This window comes from Gymnoscopelus braueri (genome assembly GCF_963280865.1).
Source record: "Gymnoscopelus braueri genome assembly, chromosome: 5".
Lineage (NCBI taxonomy): Eukaryota > Metazoa > Chordata > Actinopteri > Myctophiformes > Myctophidae > Gymnoscopelus > Gymnoscopelus braueri.
In genome coordinates, this window is record NC_137606.1 from 7,205,638 (window position 1) to 7,223,048 (window position 17,411).

At 42.4% G+C, this 17,411-nt stretch overlaps 1 protein-coding gene across 2 annotated transcripts in view; it reads left to right on the forward strand.

Moving 5' to 3' along the window:
* Window positions 1-17,411, forward strand: part of cntn5 (contactin 5) — a 380,291-nt gene that overhangs the window by 354,385 nt on the left and 8,495 nt on the right. For both annotated transcript variants that reach the window (XM_080429360.1, XM_080429359.1), the window contains exons 19-21: window positions 13,571-13,805; window positions 14,795-14,904; window positions 16,291-16,477. In XM_080429360.1, coding sequence (XP_080285486.1) covers window positions 13,571-13,805; window positions 14,795-14,904; window positions 16,291-16,477 — 532 coding nt within the window. The remainder of the gene's footprint in view (window positions 1-13,570; window positions 13,806-14,794; window positions 14,905-16,290; window positions 16,478-17,411) is intronic.

Genomic DNA, 17,411 nt, shown 5'->3' on the forward strand with positions numbered 1-17,411 from the left:
TTTACTCAAGTACACTTTTGAGGTATTTTTACTTTACTGGAGTATTTCCAATTTTCAGTACTTTTACTTCTACTCCACTACATCTCTGAGGAAAATATTGTACTTTTACTCCACTACAATTATTTGACAACTCTAGTTACTAGTTACTTTGCAGATATAAATGATTACATTATAAAACATACATTAACAACTTTAGCCCTATTTTATACCTAGGCTATTTGAAAATAGCCGATCTACAAGCTCACAACGTGTCACGATGCAATGCGTTGTGAGCTTGTAGATCAGCTATTTTCAAACATTTTAGTACTTTTACTTTTGGTACTTTAAGTACATTTTGATACCAATACTTTTGTACTTTTCTCAAGTAAATTTAGAATTCCGGACTTTTGCTTGTAACAGACTATACTTCTACATTGCAGTATTGATACTTTTACATTTACATTACAAAACATTTGAGTACTTTTTCCACCACTGTCATTTGTTTATTACACGGCTTGGTTGAATACTTGATTCTGATTGGTCAATCGCTTCAGCGGTCTGTTATTGTTGAATAATGATCGCTGAACTCAATAACAGACCGCTGTCTATAATCAAAGGCTCAGAGCACCTGATGTTGTGCCGTATCCAACATGGCAGCCATGTAAACAAACACACACATGTCATTTACAGCTAAACCTTGCTCTCAAGAATATTCTTGAAAACATTTGAAGCGAGAATTAGACAATGCAGTAACAGAATATTGATTCTATTTTATACACTTCTTGTTGTTTTCTGAGGCGACGCGTTGCACTGGACGCACCTGGCACAAATTAATAGACTACTGTCATTACCGTAAGCAATGAAATCCTTTGTTTTGTTGTAAATTTTGGGTCAATTCATAAATGTATTTATCAAGTAGCCGTGTAGTAAGCCGGATAATCAATGGGGAGCAGGTCATTATTGAGAGATCAATTCTGTCTGGGTTGATCTCTCAATAATGATTGATTATCCCTTGCTTATTGTGATAAAAAAAAAATTGCAATAATAATATTGTGGAGATTTTGATTTATCGTGAAATTGTCAGTCACGCTGGGACCTGAGTTAGCTCTGTTCTTGTTTGCCGTCCACACCAAATCTCTTAGCTCACAACAAGCCTCAACGTAATTTCCTTGTGTGGTAGGCCTACTGCCGCCAAATTCTTCCGTTTAGACAAGACACTCAGCTGGCTAGATCTTAACCAGCTTGGGGTGAAAGTGGTTAACAAAAGTGGCATTTTAAGAGTTTTAAAATGATACTTTTGATACTTTTGTGTGACACTGTAGTATGATCAAGCAGGGCGTTCATTTACGAAAAAACTATGGAGATTTTTGCCACAATAACCGTGACATGAAATGTTCATAATCGTCCTGTCCCTAGTTGGTTGGTGGTTGCAGTCTCGGTATCATCAAGGCCGGGTGACGTAACAGAATAGAAGAAGAAAAAAACTAATCATGAAAGTGTCAGTAGACGAGTGCAGGCAGAAAGAAAACAGGATCAAGAGTCTATAGAGGTTCTGTAGATGAAAAGAAGGTTGAATTCTTTGTGGGATTTGATGTTGTGTTCAAAGGACAGACGGGGTGGATTGGGTGGCAGATGGCCCGGCGGTCCGCGGTCAGAACCCTCTTATGTTGGGCCATGCCTCTGTACTGCTATAGCTACACATCAAGGACTTAGCTTGCAGTTTAGTTCTGTATGATATAGTTATAGAGCAGTGGTTCTCAACCTGTGCGCCCGGGCCATGAGGATGTCGCAAGTGCCCGCCCCTCGGAGCACAGGTCTCCGTCAGGTCCGGTAAAAAAATATATATATCCATGAATTCAAGTCTCCATGGGGTGACTAATCGATTGAAAAAATGTCATTTTGGGGTGAACTATCCCTTTAATGTTGATGAAGTTATTAACCAGACATGCAAAAGCCAATCAGGATGGAATATGTCAAATTGGACAGATCCGTCTTGATCACATGACTATATAAATGTGTACCAATTTGCGTGATGTTTGGAGTAATATTTTCAGTAGTATATGTCGGCCTCCTGGTGGCGCTATAACAGGACAATATGACAAGGGCGCCATTTCTTCCTCGGCCTAGTGGGAATGTGCGTGCAAAGTTTCACAGCAATCGGCTGCGTTCATGATTTGAGGCATTTTGTTCAAAACGAGCCACTCCTGCAAACTTCTAGCCTGGTTCCAGACGAATCTGCCTTTGCAAAATTGCATCGCACTTTAGCCCTCGGCAGATTAGGTCTGGCCCCCCTCCATAGAGATTCCATTTCTCTCCCTCCGCAGTTGTGCGGAACCAACCAGGGCCCAGTATCCAAATGTGGGCGGGCTTATCACCTTATTTGGAGCAATGACGTACAAGGAAGCACTGCTCTGATTGGTTCGTGAACAAGGAAGCACTGCTCTGATTGGTTTAGGTCTAACCAATAGAGTCTGTTTGGATCTTTTTGTAACCGCCCCTTGGAAAAAAATCTATCGTTGATAGGGACCAGACTAATATCCACGCAGTGTGTCGTGTGATATTGTCTGGCCACGCGAGGCTAGCAAACTTCAGATGGCAATCTAGCCAATCAGGATGGAATATGAGAAATCTGACAGGTCCATCTTGATCACATGACTATAGAGATAATGTGTACCGACTTGTGTGATGTTTGGACAACATCTGTAGGAGTAATATCAAGAAATGTGTTTTGCAAAAATCGGCCTCCTGGTGGCGCTATAAAAGGGTTATGTGAAAAACACAGGGCAGAGGTTTTTCCCTGGCCTCTAAGGAGTGTGTGTGCAAACTTCCACGCCGACCGGTCCAGTTATAGGTAAAAAAAACGGCATGTTATAGCGCCACCATGAGGCACAGTTTGTTATTCTGTCTATTAGTTCCTGGCGTTTTGACCAATTCAAGTGCAACATTTATGATGCAGTATGACATTTGTTCAAAGTGCCAGTTTTATGAAACAAGAATTTAAAATATTCTGATTAAGCTAAGAAATAGGTATTTTCAGTTTGGCCCCATTTACGAGATATGGCGGTAGTTAACTTTCAATCTCGGATCAATCCCGTACCTCGGAAGGCGGATGTGTTTAGGAGCATCTGTTGTGTAATGTGCCGGCCATTGCACATTTTAATCAGCCTCACGCCAAGTGGAAGAGGGTATTATAGCGTTGAAATGTCTGTCACAAGAGCTACGGTAGCACACCTCTGGCTCGGGGCCAGGTTCCGGGGGATAATGCGTGCAGATGAACCGGGCGATGAACAACAACACCGCGGGGCCTGCAAATGAGAGCGTGCTTGAAAGATCTATTAGCAGGGGAGTGGCGAACAGATGTGAGAGGGAAGCAAGGGTTATTCTTGTAGTTATTAAGTATGGGAACCCAACTGTCACCCAGGAAAATAACCTTCACATGCGGAGAAGTGCACCTCGGTGGGGACATTAAAGAGGGGGGGGGCCCCATCTCGTTCCAGATGGGCTGGTGGTGTTTAGGTCCTGGCTGGGACACACACTTGATCGTTCACTATTTATATCCAGTCACGGAATGTCATTAAGAGTGGAGCTTACGGCATAGCCGCAATGTCTGTGTCTTTCTGTCTCTGTGTCTCTGTGTCTCTCTGTCTCTCTGTCTCTCTGTCTCTCTGTCTCTCTGTCTCTCTGTGTCTGTGTGTGTGTGTGTGTGTGTGTGTCTGTCTGTCTGTCTGTCTGTCTGTCTGTCTGTCTGTCTGTCTGTCTGTCTGTCTGTCTGTCTGTCTGTCTGTCTGTCTGTCTGTCTGTCTGTCTGTCTGTGTCTCTCTCTCTCTCTCTCTCTCTCTCTCTCTCTCTCTCTCTCTCTCTCTCTCTCTCTCTCTCTCTCTCTCTCTCTCTCTCTCTCCTCTCTCTCTCTCTCTCTCTCTCTCTCTCTCTCTCTCTTTCATTGATTGATTGAATACATTATTAACAAGATTATTAACAGTGGAGGCAGTAAAGTAAAAAATGATGCTAAAAGCCCTACAGTATGTGCTTGTTTCCATTGTGGACCATTGTACTCACGCAAGCTCATCAGTAAGACATACAATACAATACACTCTCTGTCTCTGTCAGTCTTTCTGTCTGTCTGCCTGTCTGCCTGTCTGTCTGTCTGTCTGTCTGTCTGTCTGTCTGTCTGTCTGTCTGTCTGTCTCTGTCTCTGTCTCTGTCTCTGTCTCTCTCTCTCTCTCTCTGTGTATCTTTCTCTCTCTCTCTCTCTCTCTCTCTCTCTCTCCTCTCTCTCTCTCTCTCTCTCTCTCTCTCTCTCTCTCTCTCTCTCTCTCACTCTCTCTCTCTCTCTCTCTCTCTCTCTCTCTCTCTCTCTCTCTCTCTCTCTCTCTCCCCGTGTGTGTCTCTTCTATTAGACAGAAGTGTACATGGTGCTCGGTGAGACGTAAGACCCTAATTAACAGCCTTTACAAAGCTTTGGGAGCATTTCTTAGATTAAACTTTCATCTCATGCATCCAAGTAATTATTAGGAAGAAAATCCAATATAACCGTCTCTAAAATATAACCTTAGAAAACCCCTGTAAATGTGATCCAACAAGTGTGTCCCTGTGAAACCGAATGGATTCTCTACACAGCACAGCCTGTACTTTACACTTGGGATTAGGGATGCACCCATATGGGGACATCCTGAGCCAATATCCATGTTTAAAATGACACAATTTGGCCGATAGCGGATACCGATATTTGTTTAGTTTTTAATTGTTATTTATTCCCCCTTTTTGTGCCAGGAAAACAAATACATCTTCATGATAAAACTGGTTGATTGATTGAGTGCAATTGCAGTAATCGCAAAAAAAAAACAGCCCGTTCACTTCCTTGTTATTCGATTTGGAAAAATTGCTTTTTTGCCCACAACTATGGAACGGATGATCGCGACGGCATGTTTTTTTCCCCCGAATCTATATGACTCAGATATGTCTTTTAAAGCCCTCGGGGGATCGATCATACTGGAGATGAACAATCTATGAGTTTCCAAAGGTTAGTGAAAACACTCGAAAATTGCTGGCAGTGGCTTGGCAAATGATATTTTATTTCTGGCAGTAAAAGAGTCAAGAGTTGATTAGTATAATTGGTAAGACATACAGTACAAAGGAAGTAAGGAAGAGGCCCAATTTCTTTCCAATATGGCCACTGTGCATAGAGCCTATTCCAATAGCTAGCACTACAGTGCACGCAGCAATGCCAGCAAAGACAAAGGACGACATGGCTATAGCTCTCTAAAGCTCGCCTGCCCCTTCGTTGCCAGTGCCGTAGGAGACGCTTATCTTTCAATAATTCCATCACATTGCAGGAGAATCGCACGTTACGGGTGAAGCCCACATGCTTTTCACTTGGGCTGCCAAATGTCTCCCTTTTCCTAGCGTGTATGTGCCATTTAAAGTCATTTTCGCCGTGCCCTATTTCTTTTCCCCGGTTCCGGCTAAACGCTTTTGGAAATAAATCAGGAACTATACCGCCGGTGATCAATGGAGATGAATATGGAAGGAGACGGAGCAGGACTGTTAGCCCTCTTTGGCAGTCAGGGCATGATGCGAGCGGCGCGGCGCGGCAGTTCTGCCTCTCCAATCATCTGTGGAGCGTTGTCGAGAGCCCGGGACGGCTCGACCGTGGCGGAGGGGCGAGGGTTATTAAGCAAGATGAATGACTAAACAGTCCCCGCCGTTTCATTCAAGCGTCTCATTAGATGAGACGCTGAGAGAGACCGCTCCTTCAAACTGGGAGCCATTGCCAGGGCCATTAGCGGTTGCCCCTGCAGCCACCCGTTGGCGAGCGCATATAGCGAGAGGTATAAGGCCCCCGCAATTCCGCTCAGGAAGCAGTGGTGGAAAGTAACTAAGTACATTTACTTAAGTACAGTACTTAAGTACATCTCAGAGGCAAATATTGTACTTTTACTCCACTACAATTATTTGAAAACTTTAGTTACTAGTTACTTTTTCGATATAAATTATTATATTATGAAACATACATTAACCACTTCAGCCCTATTTTATACATAGGCTATTTGAAAATAGCCGATCTACAAGCTCGGTGCGACGCGTTGTGAGCTTTTAGATCTGCTATTTTCAAACATTCGAGTACTTTTAATTTTGGTACTTTAAGTATATTTTGATGCCAATACTTGTATACTTTTACTCAAGTAACATATTCAATTCCGGACTTTTACTTGTAACAGAGTGCTTCTACATTGCAGTATTGATACTTTTACTTAAGTAAAACATTTGAGTACTTTTTCCACCACTGGAGGTAGGGCATTCATTTACGGAGAAAGAAAAACATGCAAAGTTGAAACAGGGAGATGCAAGATTTCTGTCCGACAGTGACGACATACAACCTGTTGACAGTAAGAATCAACAACCTCAGTAACTGTACATGAGGGAAATCAACAATGAGGCAGGGAAACAGTTTTTTTGATTGAATTCTTTATTAGTCAGAAATGTAAACAGCACGTGGTACAGTGAGACATTATAAGCGTGAAAGGATAACACAAAAAAAGTCCTGGGGACTACATAGGACCATCGTGGTCCTATGTCCTGTGTTAGGTTTACGCATAGTTTCTGTGAGGTTAGGGTTAAGGAGATAGTTCACCCAAAAAACGACTTATTTTCCATCAATAATGAAATCTTGAATTGATGGAGATTTTTTAGTTTTTGTCGCATTCCTAAGCCAATAATGTGATGACCGGAGGAAAGATACGTATGTCATCAAATTATTGGCTTAGGAATGCGACAAAAACTGACACATCTCCATCAATTCAAGTTTCCATGGGGTGTGTAATCGATAGAAAAAAAGTCATTTTGGGGGTGAACTATCCCTTTAAGGTTAGGTTTAGGCATAGTGTTTGTGAGGTTAGGGTTAGGGTTAAGGTTAGGTTTTGAAGTTAAAGCTTTGGTTTAGGCGCCACCTGGGCGACACACCAAAGAAAGAGGGAGTCCCCCAACATTAAACTCAAACAAAATGGCCGCACCATAGACTCATGTGACCGGTGCTGTTGCACTGATTTGTGTCAGTTAGCTCATTTCTACCCTGCTGTGGTATTTGTCCACCTCTGTTCCCCTATAATTTAGTCATGCTGTTTTTTGTAAGGGCCCATATTCTGTCACATCTCTCAAATGCCGTTAACAGTTCAGATAATCAGCTGATGATGGAGGCTAATTCATTTTCGCTCAGCGCCCTTGTAATTAGGCAGTCACATAGATGATTGGCTGTCATTTGAAACGAAGTCCTGATGAGCGACATCACTCCACCCCCCCACCACCCCCTCCGCAGGGCAGCCTGGGTGGCTCATTCCGGCAATGCCTTCGGGAGACATGATTATTTCCACGTGTTAACCCATTAAGACCTGAAGCCGATTCTACAAATGTCTCCTAAATCCCAACAGTTTTCTACCACTTTATATCAGTGGTTCTCAATCTTTTTTATGTCCCCAAAATGATATGTATTCGGCCGCGGACCTCCATCTCAAAATATCTAGTTTCAGGGACCCCCCAGAAGCAAAGATTTGACTTACAAATGGTCGCTTTAAAAGATATATATTCAAAGATTTGCACACATTTTCACGATTTAAAAAAAATAGCAGATATACAAGCTCATAGCGTGGCACCGAGTGCCGCGCTATGAGCTTGTAGATCTGCTACATAGCCAAAGTGTAAAATAATGCTTTTTTAGCTCAAATCTAAAAATGACACAGATGCGTTCCAGGTCAACCCATTAAGACCTGAGGTCAAAAATTATTCAAGATTTTTCAAACCTGTCAAAAATAGCAGATGTAGGCTACAAGCTGAGTGAGCTTGTAGATCTGCTATTTTCAAGAACCACAGTACTAAACCACTGCTCTAAATCCTAAGAGGTTTTTTTTTTTTAAACTTATGTTGCTCTATATATTTAGCTAATATCTAATATGACACAGATGCTTTCCCGGTTTTAATGGGTTAATGGCATGACATAACAAGCGTTACAGGTGTTTGTAACTCATTAGTTAGTTAGAGATTAAACAAGTGTAAATTTCCCATTACATTTCACTCTTGCTAAATTAATTGAATCTAGTTTGATTAAATGCACAGCAGGTGTTTGAGACTGATCCCAAAATCACCACTGTGGTCAAACAGCAGATGAGCATGACATTCCACACACTGTCCACTGCACTCACAGACACTGGAACAGGAAGTAACTGTAGGCTACAGCCTGTCGTGGAAGTACTCTCTTCTTTTTTTTTACTTAAGTAAAAGTAGCAATACCACAAAAATACTCTGATACAAATGAAAGGCATGTGTTCAAAATTTGACTTGAGTAAAAGTGCAAAAGTATTGGCATAATAATATACTTTATATACTTTACTTTTTCTCTTAAAATTTTTATCCCACGATTTTGTAACCCCTATTTTTTTACACCCAGTGCCAATTGGCTATGTAATCCTGGGCACTACCTTCCCTCTGCCAACCTAGGGAGGCCAGGGCCGAGCTCATGCCTCCTTCAATGCATGAGAGCCAACTGACCTTCTTGTCACCTTACAGGGGAGAGTTTCCCTGGTTGGACGTAGCGCGTGGAAGGAACACGTTATTCCAACCAGTTCCTTTCCCCTCCATCAGGCGCCCCGGCTGGCCAGGGGGAGGCAGTATAGTGACCAGGATTACTGCATGTTTTTGTGAGGGTACCTACCCTAAGTGACACGGGGAGAACATGCAAACTCCACACAGAAAGGCCCTTTCACCAACCCCACCTAGGGTATGGGCACTGATGACGCAGAGGAGAGAACACGCCCCCAGCGCCCACAGCGTAAGTGGAGTATAATTATAAAGTATCAAAAATGGAAATACTCAAGTGAAGTAAAAGTACCTCAAAATTTTACTTTAAGTACAGTTCTTACTTAAAGGACATCTTCACCCATTTTCAACCTATCTTCATATAATTGGTCCTCACTAGTAATGCTCATTATAAAATGGTACGATTTCTCTAGTCACTCCTGTGTCTGAGAGGTGGGCTATGCATGGACAGTTCAGAAACCCTCCTAGACCAGTGACATCATATCGATAGAGGAACTACAGCCTTTCTCTTCATGGAAAGCACGCTGAAATAGAAGCCATTGTTCTTACATTAATACAAAATTTAAAAAAAAACAATGAAATGACCAAACCTGCGCCCTCCTCTGAGACAAAGACCTAATAGACAAAAATGTGACCATCTTTTAATAAGAATTAGTGAGGAGTAAATATATCAAGCTACGTCCTTTAAGCCAGTGGTTCTCAAACCTTTTCATGTCAAGGACCCCCAAATTGACACTTATTAGCTCGCAGACCCCCATTTGAATAGATATGCCAGGGACCCCCATAAGAGCAGATTTTTACGGCTCTAACAGTGATTCTCAACCATTTTAATTTCAAGGACCCCCAGTTTGACATGCATTAGGCTCGGACCCCCATTTAATGGCATTTCTATCTCTGGGACCCTAATTTATATTGTAAAATCAATGTTAATTTAACTGGTTCCATTTGTACACTCTCAGAGTTACAGACCCATAAGGGTCCATTTGGTTCCTAACTATCCATCATTTAGCTGGGGCCCCCCCTGGAACTCCCTCAAGGACCCCTGGGGGTCCCCGGACCCCACTTTGAGAACCAATGCTTTGAGCACTATGAAGATTGACAGTGTGCTACAGTAGCATAGGAGGAGGAATCAGGAGTCAGGGCACACACTCAGGCGGTCTCTTCTGGGAATCGTGATGGTGTTTTCTAACCCCATTTATTTTTAGCCGTCTGCGAGTAGTCTGGTGTTTCTGTCGAGGAATAATATAATACATGCGGCACGCTTAAGCCGTGCTGTGCTGAGAATCTCGGAAACGTCCATGCGTGCCGCTAACGCCTCAGTCAGCCATCTGTCTGGCGAGGATTTTCAGACACACTAAAGGTCTGAAGGAAAAAAAGGAAATCTGCACAAAAAAGAGAAGTAGAAAAAATAGAAAGAAAAATGTGAATGTCATGGAAGACTCTGTAACGCAGCATTATTCATCACAGGCCTTCTTCAGAACATGTAGATCGAAATGTCTTTGCTTTCGGAAACCTCATATGTCCAAAACTGTTACTTTTCAGGATTCAAATTCAAAAGTATCAAACGTAGCAGATCTCCAAGCTCAAAACGCATCACATCGTGGCGCGTTTTGAGCTATAGATCAGCTATTTTTGCTACTTTTGTGTGACACTAGTATGACGGAGTAGGGCATTAGTTTACGAGAAAACGTAAAAAGTTAGAAAATGGAGATATGAGGTTTCTGCCCGACTGCAATGATTTCTGCTCCAGAGCGGAGGAGTGAAGTCACACCACTGTCGTGAAGATTGATCAGCAAGGCCTTAAATGTTTTTCATATTAGCATTAATACAGTATATTTACAGTGTACAGTATAAACAAGTCAAACAGATTGACCATCAGTACGGAGCCTCAGCTACTAAGGAAACACATACATAGTTGGACTACAAACACGTTCTGAAACAAGTGATGACATGCACTGTAACAGTAAGAAGGCTAAGATATCAGATACCGGCTCCTTATAAATATTACATCACAGTTGTATGTTATAGAACAGAGTGATCTAATGATCATGCCCTGTGGTGGAAAAAGTACAAAAATGGTTTACTTAAAGAGGTGGTGCCATGGTTTTGCACTTTTTCTGTTTTTCATGTGTCTATGAGGTTGATAGAACTTCATTAAGCCCCCTGGTGGTGTTTTTATGGTGTTTTATGTCTTCTCTGACTATTTTGAGTTTCTACCTGGAGGCTGAAACCTTGAGGGTCAAACGTGCCAATAGAGAAACAGCGCTTTAGTGACATAGTAAAAACATAACCTCCCCCTCATTATCATAACACAACAGGTGTGGGCATGAGGAGGAGGAGGGACTAGGACAGGTGGGTGGTGCTAAGGTGGTGGAGGAGGTGCTGAGGTGAGAACCAGGTATACTTAATGAACTGGAGGCGTGTCCACATAAAAACATAATTTTAACAATTTCTGTACACTTTTTTGAAAAAAATCTTCCTCCTAGTAGGCATACCTGATGATTATGTTTTAGGGGGGGGGGGAATCACTGAAAATCACGGCACCCCGTCTTTAAGTAGAAGTATCAATACTGCAATGTAGAAATACTCTGTTACAAGTAAAAGTCCGGTAATCAAATTTGACTTGAGTAAAAGTACAAGAGTATTGGCATCTCATCTCACCGTTTCACCGTTATCATTATGTCGAAAATGTATACAAATCTTTTAAAAATAGCAGATCTACAAGCTCACAATGTGTCGCGATGCGACGCATTGTGAGCTTGTAGATCGGCTATTTTCAAATAGCCAAAGTTTAAATAGGGCTGCAGTGGTTAATGTATATTTTGTAATAATAATCAAAATCTACAAAGTAAGTAGTAACTTACAACTTATAAGTTTTCAAATAACTGTGGTGGAGTAAAAGTACAATATTTGTCTCTGACAGCACAACATTACATTTATCATGTGGGACATTTATACAAGTATAATGAAAACTTAGGCATTGAGCAGATGCTATATTATCCAGGGTGAAAGTGCGAGACCAGAGTAAGCAACAAACAACAAGGTTAATAGTCACACATAAGTAGAGTGCAGAGACAACAATGTAGTGCCTCGGAGAAACTAGGGTATCAGGCAAACATCAAGCATAGTAGCATCTGTCTATTACAGCATGCTATATAAATACAATGATGTACATTTGTGATCAAGAAAGAACTAATCTAAAGGAAGAACAACTAAAGAAAAAAAACGTATGTAACAATGTAGAAATAGGGCTAGTGTATGCGGTATAATTTGTTGATTGACGTAACTGGCCTTTTGGGATAGGATTCGCTCAGTAAATGGCTGGGAGATTGCAGGACTGGAGGATTTGTATATAAAATGGTGATGAACCACAAAGTCTACCAGCTGTCTGTTGGCTGATCCCAATTTTTGGCTGTTGCTTGAGCTCAGCGATCCCAATTAGCAGGTGCACTGGTGCTCGTTATAAAAAAAAAGAAAACAGCTTGTGGCATTTACATCAGTTCCAAGAACGGATTCCTTTTTTAAGCTTTTCTTTATTTCTTTTTCTTTTTCTTTTTTTTTCTTCTTGTTGAGACACTTTTGAACTCAATAGTAGCAAGCATTATGGATGTATCCCAAATAGGAAAATGTACGCAAACTGAATTGCCTTTAACCCTTTAAGACCGGGAACGCATCTGTGTGTCATTTTTAGATTTCTTTGGCTATTCAAAAAAAAAAGGGCCGCGCTATGAGCTTGTAGATCTGCTATTTTTTGAAAAATACATCAGTGGTTCTCAAACCTTTTCATGTCAAGGACCCCCAAAATGATATGTATTTGGCCGCGGACCCCCATCTCAAAACATGTTGTTCCAGGGACCTCCAAGAAGCAAATATTTGAGTTACAAATGTTCGCTTTACATTACATTACATTACATTACAGTCATTTAGCAGACGCTTTTATCCAAGCTTTAAAAGTATATGTATTCAAAGATTTGCACAAAATGTTCACACATTTTCAAAAATAGAAGATCTACAAGCTTGTAGCGCGGCACTCGGTGCCGCGCTACAAGCTTGTATACCTGCTATTTTTTAATAGCCAAAGAAATCTAAAAAGGACACACAGATGCGTTCCCGGTCTAAATCGGTTAATTACGGGGGCTTTAGTGCCGGTAAGCTTGGATTGTACTTTAATCTGTGTTGATAAGCTCTCGCAGGTAATTGTGTCTATAGCGGCTCCAGTCAACCTCGCTCAGACTGTGTTTTTTTAGCATTCAAATGCTACTGTAACAACAACATGCTGCATATCGTCTCTGTCGGGTGGAAACCTCATTATGTTCAAGACTTTTCAGGATTCAAATTCAAAAGCATCAAGAGTGGCATATCGACAAGCTTGCGGAACTGCTACTTTTGATGCTTTCGTGTGACGCTGGTCTATGATCAAGTAGGTTAGTGGTCTTCAACAGGGGGTCCGGGGACCCCTAGGGGGTCCGGGGACCCCTAGGGGGTCCTCAGAGTTACTACAGGGGGGCCGCCAGGTTTTTTTTTTTCTCTATTCATCCCTATTCTTCGGAGAATTTTAGCCAAAAATAGCAGATCTACAAGCTCACAACGTCTCGCGCTGTAGAGCTTGTAGATCGGCTATCTTTTGACAAGGAGGAGATCGTCTATTTTCGGCAAAGAGGCTTGGTGTAGAGGGAAAAAAGGAACAGACCAAGTACAGAGCGAAGTGGTTAGTGGTTAAATGTCTGAAAACATACTACTGATGACAATGCTGTCAAACGTCTGTGAAACTATCTATGAAATCTATGAGAAAGTTTAATCTGCAACACAATTTTATAAAATGTGTAGTGGGGGTCGTCCCTTTCTCTCAGCTAAGGGGTCCTTGGGCTGAAAAACGTTGAAGACTCCTGAAAAAAAACTTTACTTTTTAAAAAAAGCAAAAAATATGGAGATAAGAGGTTTCTGCCCGACGACAGCTAACGCTAAGCTTCTTTTCTCGTCTATGAAATATGTCTCTCGTCGTCAGCCCGTGTCGGAGGAGTTCCAGAACGGCGAGGGCTTCGGCTACATCGTGGCGTTCCGCGCCAACGGCACGCGCGGCTGGAAGGAGAAGATGGTGACGTCGGCCGACTCCACGACGTACAAGTACCGCGACGAGACCTTCCCGCCGCTCACCCCGTTCGAGGTGAAGCTGGGCGTCTACAACAACAAGGGAGACGGGCCTTTCAGCCAAGTGGTGACCGTGTACTCCGCTGAAGGGGGTGAGTGAGCTGGTCCTTTTTAGAATTGGTGGTTTATTCAGTGGTGTAAAGTAACTAGGTACATTTACTCGAGTGCTGTACTTAAGTTCAATTTTGAGGTATTTCTTTTACTTTACTGGAGTATTTCCAATCTCCAATACTTTTGCTTGTACTCCACTACATCTCGGAGGAAAATATTGTACTTTTACTCCACTGCAATGATTTGAAAACGTTAATCACTAGTTACTTTGCGGATGTAAATTATTATGTTATAAAACATACATTAACCACTTTAGTCCTATTTTATACATAGGCTATTTTCAAACATTTTAGTACTTTTACTTTTGGTACTTTAAGTATATTTTGATGCCAATGCTTTTATACTTTTACTCGAGTAACATTTTGAACACAGGCCTTTTACCTGTAACAGAGTATTTTTATATTGTGGTATTGCTGCTTTTACTTAAGTAAAATATCTGAGTACTTCTTCCACCACTGGTGGTTTTGGATGTGCGTAGTGGTTCTCAAAGTAGGGTCCAAGAAACCCCCCCCCCCCTTGAATGATTGGAGAGTGTGCAAATGAGCCCTCCATTTGGTTCCATTTGCACACTCTCAGAGTTCTATAGGGGTCCATGGCCCATCTGAAAATAGTCTTGTGCCAGGGACCCCCAATTCAAGATTTGTGTTGTTAAAATATTTCTCATAATCTCAAAATGCATCACGATGCGCCGCGTTGTGAGCTTGTAGATTGACTATTTTCACATAGCCAAGTTAAACTGCTGTGATGCTATATTATCTCATTTAGCTGGGGACCTCCTGGAATCCTCTCAAGCGACCCCTGGGCGTCCCCGGAACCCCACTTTGAGAACATTGGCCTAATTCACAGTAAAGTTAATTGAAAAAGTTTTGAGAAGCAGCGGTGCAGGGAATTATTAAGATGTTCACAGCGTCACCGTGTTGACACACCGTCTGTGTGGGGTTGGTAAAGTTCTCATCGCTTTGTTGCTCAGAGCCCAGAGAAGCCCCGCTGGACGTGAAGGCTGCCAGCATCTCTGCGTCGGAAATTAGGGTCACTTGGAAGCCACCCAACCCTGGCCCTGGAAGACCGAGAGGATATGAGGTCTGGTGTGTGTGTGTGTGTGTGTGTGTGTGTGTGTGTGTGTGTGTGTGTGTGTGTGCGTGTGCGTGTGCGTGTGCGTGTGTGTGTGTGCGCGCCTGCTGCCTGCCTGTATCTGTGTGCAGACGAACGTGTGTGTGTGTTTGTTTCTGTGAATGCAGATAGGTTTGTGTGTGTGTGTGTGTGTGCATGTGCCTGCCTGCATTTGTGTGCATGCGTACGTGTGTGTGTTTGTTCAGTGCCGTAACGCAGAATCGCGGGCCTCCCCGCGGGAGTTTCACGTGAGGCCCACGTACATGCACGCGCGCGCAGCGTCTAATTCGGTCTAATTCGGTTCTATTTGACCAATAAAAATTAACTTTTTCTTTTTTTTTGCTGTAAAAATATTTGTATCAGTGCAGGTGGGGCCCCCCCTGCTGCTGGCCCCCCCACACCGCAGCACTTGCTGCCCCTCAGTTATGCCACTGTGTTTGTTTCTGTGCATGCAGATAGTGGTGTGTGTGTGTGTGTGTTTGTATGCATGCGGCGTACTTGCACGTGCTTGTGCATGCACCTATTTGTACTCAAAAGAAACAGCATTAATAATGAACACAGTACGCAACACTATACACCCACAACAGTACATGAATAATGCAGGAAAAATGAAATTATAAGAGTACACACACACAGTAACCATGTCAGATAGTGTCCTCACTGTAATGAACTGTTGTTACTTCAGAGCTAATTATTCTATTGAGAGGGCAGAGCGGCCATCGTGTGCATCGTTATACATCTTCATGGCTACCGGCACAAAAGACAGCATTAAAGAGATAGTTCATCCAAAAAAATACTTTTCTTCTATGGATTAGTCACCCCATGGAGACTTCATGGATATGTTTTAGTTTTTGTCGCATTCCTAAGCCAATAATTTGATGACCGGCAGCGGTTCCGGTAGGAGACACAAAGAGTCTCCTTTGTGTCTCCTACCGGAACCGCTGCCTATACCGCTGTTCATCAAATTATTGGCTTAGGAATGCGACAAAAACAAAAACATATCCATGAATTCAAGTCTCCATTGGGTGACTAATCCATAGACAAAAAGTCACACTACAGTCAACACTGCAACACTAGTTCCTTAAGGGGTTTCCAAATGGGTGTGCAACTCTGAGAGTGTACAAATGGAACCAAATGGACCCTTATGGGTCTTATGTACAATTTGTACACTCTCAGAGTTCTGGGGGTCGTGGAAATTGAAAAATCTGAGAACCACACTAAATGGAACAGAGCCTTCATTAGTATCATTGGTAACACCTGTGAAGGAAGTGAAAATATGGCTGCTGTGCATAGAGCCTATCAAGCACATGCATGAAGCGGTATTTTAACCTCTTATTGTTCGCATAATGTGCGCAGGTCGGCTACTGGAAAGACTCGGAACAGGAGGAGGCGGCGGACAAGAGGAGAACGGTCAAGAACGAGACGTCTGTGGTGGTGACGGGTCTGGAGGGCAACACCCTTTATCACGTGGCAGTGAGGGGCTTCAACAGCATCGGGCTCGGCCCCGCCAGCTCGCCCATCACGGCCCACACCAGGAAAGCCCGTGAGTTTTGCAGCGCTCAGACTGAATCCCGCCAACGTGCTATAAACACAGTTGTTCCTTATTTAGATTAACTTCATGCTGGTATCAAATTCGATGCTTTCAATGGTCCAGGTCCAAGAAAAAAGTCGGCTCAGACTGCTGGCCTTGCGGTCCGGGCACCTCATAAGTAGCCTGACAGCGCACCACGGGTTCGAGTCCCGTTCCAGGCGGTCTTTGCTGCATGTCTCTCCCCATCTCCCGCCCCCTGTTTCCTGTCCACCTCTGCTACAAACTATAAAATAAAGGCAGAAAAAGCCCCCAAAAATATCTTTGAAAAAGGGGAAAGTCTAAACGTGTATAAAATATTGCACAAAATCATAACTAGCATTTTTTATTAACCCATTCAAACCGGGAACGCGCCTGTGTAACCACTTAAACCATTACTTTACACTTTGGCTATTCAAAAATAGCAGATACAAGCTGCTAGCGCGGCACCAAGTATTGCGCTATGAGCTTGTAGATCTGCTATTTTTGAAAAATCGCAAAAATGTGTGCAAATCTTTGAATATATATGTATTTTTTAAGCGAACATTTTTAACTCAATCTTTGCTTGTGGGGGTTCCTGGAACAGATGGGTTTAAATACAAATAATGTTGGGGGTCCTTGACATGAAAAAGTTTGAGAACCACTGATATATAAACATACGTTTCTCAGAAAACTGTTAGTATTTAGAAGACATTTTGTAGAATCGGAACCTCAGGCCTTAATGGGTTAACTTGCATTATATTTCAAGATTTATCAAAGAGTTTAAATTGTTTTGAAAATAGCCAATCTGCAATTTCACAACGCGTCGCTATGTGACACGTTGTAAGGTTGTAGATATGCTTTATTGCTATCCGTAAAAGTACTGTTTATAGAGCTAAAGTGGTTCACAGTTGAAAAACACAACTGCAAG